The sequence below is a fragment of the Neovison vison genome, chromosome 1 (genome assembly GCF_020171115.1).
Source record: "Neovison vison isolate M4711 chromosome 1, ASM_NN_V1, whole genome shotgun sequence".
In the NCBI taxonomy this organism is placed as follows: Eukaryota; Metazoa; Chordata; class Mammalia; order Carnivora; family Mustelidae; genus Neogale; species Neogale vison.
The window spans coordinates 166,160,384-166,164,882 of NC_058091.1; the positions used below are offsets into that span (position 1 = coordinate 166,160,384).

The 4,499-nt window shown below is 40.5% G+C and overlaps 1 protein-coding gene across 1 annotated transcript; it reads right to left on the reverse strand.

Annotated features, from left to right (window-relative positions):
- Positions 1–1,359: 1,359 nt before the first annotated feature.
- On the reverse strand, positions 1,360–2,267 carry LOC122900755 (serine/arginine-rich splicing factor 3-like). Its single transcript, XM_044239690.1, has one exon. The coding sequence runs from the start codon at positions 2,247–2,249 to the stop codon at positions 1,632–1,634; it is 618 nt and encodes a 205-aa protein (XP_044095625.1). The 5' UTR covers positions 2,250–2,267; the 3' UTR covers positions 1,360–1,631.
- Between the last annotated feature and the right edge of the window lie 2,232 nt (positions 2,268–4,499).

Here is a 4,499-nt window from a genome sequence, read left to right on the forward strand (position 1 = left end):
GAGTCAATTATCATATGGTTTCACTTACTTGTGGAGCATAACAAATAGCATGGAGGACAAGGGGAGATGAAGAGGAGAAGGGTGTTGAGGAATTTGGAAGGGGAGGTGAAGCATGAGAGACTATGGACTCTGAAAAACAATCTGAGGGCTTTGAAGGGGCAGGAGGTGGGAGGTTGGGGGAACCAGGTGGTGGGTATTGGAGAGGGCACGGATTGCATGGAGCACTGGGTGTGGTGCAAAAACAATGAATATTGTTACGCTGAAAAGAAATAAAAAATTTAAAAAAAAAAGACAAAGAAGGACATACGTATCATAGAGAAAACACTCCATCAAGAAGATATAGCAATTGTACACAATTTCTATGCACCCAGCAGGGGAGCACCAGATATTAACACAATGAAGGAAATAACCAAAAGGACTACAATATTCGCAGGGGACTTGAACACCCTACTGACATCTATAAATAGATCATCCAGACAATCAACAAGGAAACTGTGGTTTTGATGATGCACTGGACCAGAGGGACTTAATGGATATATACAGAAGCCTGCATCCAAAACAGTAGAATACATATTCTTTTTAAGTCTCCATGGAACACTTCCCTGAATAGAACATGTTAGGCCACAAACAAGTTTCAACATATTAAAAAAAATTTAAGTCATGCTACACAACTTTTCTTTTTTTTTACACAATTATGCTAATATTTTATTAATTCAAAAGCACTTTAAAGAAAATATAAGTATGGTTTCCAATAGGAATGTTATACGTGGACTTGATACCAAGCTCTCAGATTTTAGTTTTGCAAGGAAAAACAGGCTTTCAGGTTAAACAACAATTTGTAACCAAAACTTTAATCCCAAGGATTCTCACAAACATATTACAAATGACAGCATGAAAAAAAAAAATCTTCCCAGTAACTCAAAGTTCAGCTCTACAATGTACCCTTAAACTGGCAGAACACTGGTATCTTTAATAGTTTCAAATTACCAAATAGAGAATGTTACAAAGAGCCATGTTTTCATATATAACAAACACATAAGGAACGTATGACCTAAAACAAAGGTAAACTAACTTTCTTGAAACTTCCAATTCTATACCAACTGGACACCCTGCCCAGTACCAAGACTAGTTGGATTCTTTTTTTTTTTTTTAAACCTCTAGTCTAGTTTAATAGTGCAGCTTAACTTTTATTGCTGGCTTGTGTTCACACCAGCTTTTAAAGACTGCTTATTTAACTACAGTTGCATACTATTATCCCAGCTATAGAAAGATTTCATTCAATTTTTGCCAGTTTTGTTCTCGTAATATTAAATGTCAAGGTTTAGCTGGGCAGGAGTTAAGAGGTTTATTAATATCAGTCTATGTAAGACAAAACTTCAAATTCAATTTTGCTTAAGGGAACATTGTAAAGTAACAATTCTTGATATTACATGCCTAGTATGATCCATTCAAATCATGGAGAATTACATCTTTATGTGTCACTGTTCCAAGAGACAAACAAATGTGAACAGCTAAAACATCTTAAAAATGCACCAAGCTTATGAAGTCTCAAACAAAACTTGAATTTTCTGTACATACTCCTATCAAATGTAGTTATTTCCTGTACACCACTCCTCTTGCAAACTGGTCTTCTATTTCCTTTCATTTGATCTAGATCCGCTACGAGACCTAGAAAAGGATCGGGACGGCTTGTGATTTCTCTCCCGAGACAGTGATCTCTCTCTCCTCCTATCTCTAGAAAGGGACCTTCTCCGGCTGCGGGAGAAGCTTCTCCGTCTTGGAGATCTGCGGCGAGGTGGAGGACTTCTTCTCCGATAATCATCTCGAGGGCGACGACCCCAAGACGGAGGTGGGCCACGATTTCGACTTCTCTTTTCACCATTCGAGAGTTCCACTCTTACTCGGCAGCCACATAATGTTCTCCCATCTAGTTCTCGGACAGCATCGGCTGCATCTCGGGGATCTTCAAATTCAACAAAAGCAAAGCCGGGAGGGTTTCTAGCAACCCACACACTTCGAAGTGGTCCATAATAGCCAAAAGCTCGTTCCAATCCAGTCTTGTTACCGTTGTTTCCAAGATTACCTACATAAACCTTATAGTCCAATGGACAGGAATCACGATGCATTTTGAGATCGTGGATTAGAAAGCTGACGCTCAAATCAACACACCCTGGGATGGGTCTTCCCGCTTCCCGCTTCCCACTCCCCACCCCTCCCGGCTCCAGCAGATGCTCTCGCTGACCCGGCATCCACGAAATGGCGGCGCTACACAACTTTTCTGACCACAACACCCTGAAACTAGAAATCAACTATGAGACAACTATCTAAAAAGAACACAAATACATGAAGTTTAAATAACAAGCTATAAAACAGTGGATGAGTCAACCAAGAAATCAAAGAGAAGATTTAAAAAATACATGGAGAGAAATGAGAATGAAAACACAACTGTCCAGAATCTTTGGGATGAACCAAAGCTGTTCTAAGAGGGAAGATTTAGCAATACAGGCCTATGTCAAGAACAAAAAAAAAAAAAAAAAAAAAAAAAAAAAAAAAAATCTCAAATAAACAGTACAAGGAAGGAAATAACGATGACTAGAATGGAAATAAAATATAAACAAAGAAATATAAAACAATAGAAAAGATCAATGAAACAAGGAGAACATTTTTTTAAAAATTGACATTAATAGATGTTTAGCGAGACTCATCAGAGGAAGAGAGAGATACAGAGAGGATTCCAATAATCAAAATCAGAAATGAAAGAAGAGAAATAAAAATAACACCACATAAACACAAAGGACTGTAAGACACTATATTTTTTAAAGATTTTATTTATTTATTTGACAAACAGAGATCACAAGTAGGCAGAGAGGCAGGGAGAGAGAGTGGAGAAAGCAGGCTCCCCACTGAGCAGACAGCCTGATGCTGAGCTCCATCCCAGGACCCTGAGATGTTGACCTGAGCCGAAAGCAGAAGCTTAACCCACTAAGCCACCCAGGCGCCGGACTGTAAGATAATATTTTAAAAAATTATTGACCAACAAATTAGACAACCTAGAAAAAGTGGATAAATTCCTAGAAACATATAACCTCCCAAACCTGATTCAGGAAGAAATAGAAAATATGAACAGACTAATACCAGCAATGAAATGGGTTCAGTGATCAGAAAATTCCCTACAAAGTCCGGGACCAGATGACTTCATTCATGAATTACACTAAACAGTTAAAGAAGAGGTAATACCTATTCTTCTGAATCAATTCCAAAAATTAGAAGAGGAAGGAAAATTTCTCAATTCATTCTAAGAGACTAGCATTACCTTGAGACCACAAGTTTAAAAAGACACTATTTTGGGGGGCACCTGGATGGATCAGTGGGTTAAAGCCTCTGCCTTCGGCTCAGGTCATGATCCCAGGGTCCTGGGATGGAACCCACATCCCACTCTCTGCTCAGCAGGGGGCCTGCTTCCCTTCCTCTCTCTGCCTGCCTCTCTGCCTACTTGTGATCTGTCAGGTAAATAAATAAAATCTTTAAAAAAAAAAAGACACTATTTTTTTATTAAATTGATTTATTTATTTTCAGAAAAACAGTATTCATTATTTTTTCACCACACCCAGTGCTCCATGCAATCCGTGCCCTCTATAATACCCACCACCTGGTACCCCGACCTCCCACCCACCCCCCGCCACTTCAAACCCCTCAGATTGTTTTTCAGAGTCCAGAGTCTCTCATGATTCACCTCCCCTTCCAATTTACCCCAACTCCCTTCTCCTCTCTAACACCCCTTGTCCTCCATGGTATTTGTTATGCTCCACAAATAAGTGAAATATGGACACTATTTTTTTTTAAGATTTTATTTATTTATTTATTTGACAGACAGAGATCACAAGTAGGCAGAGAGGCAGGCAGAGAGAGAGTGGGGGCGGGGGGAGCAGACTCCCTGCTGAGCAGAGAGCCAGATGGGGGGCTTAATCCCAGGACCCTGAGATCATGACCTGAGCCGAAGGCAGAGGCTTAACCCACTGAGCCACCCAGGCGCCCCTTATATAGTAATTCTGTTACATATAACAACCAGTGCTCCATGTAATACATGCCCTCCTCAATACCCACCACCAGGCTCAACCATCCTCCCACCCCCCCTCCCTTCTAAAACCCTCAGTTTGTTTCTCAGTGTCCACAATCACTCATCATTCATCTCCCCCTCCAATTCCCCCCATTCACTTTTCCTTTCCTTCTCCTAATGTCCTCCATGTTATTCCTTATGTTCCACATGTAAGTGAAAATGTTCGGTCTTTTTGTTTTATTATACAGTTACATATCTTTGTAAAATATTTGCATGTTCCAATCAATGTAAAGTTGCATTGGGGTGCCTGGGTGGCTCAGCCATTTAAACATCTGCCTTCAGCTCAGGTCATGATCTCAGGGCCCTGAGATCCAGCCCAGTATCTGGCTACCTGCTCAGTGGGGAGTCTGCTTCTCCCCCTCCCTCTGGCCCTCCCACCCTG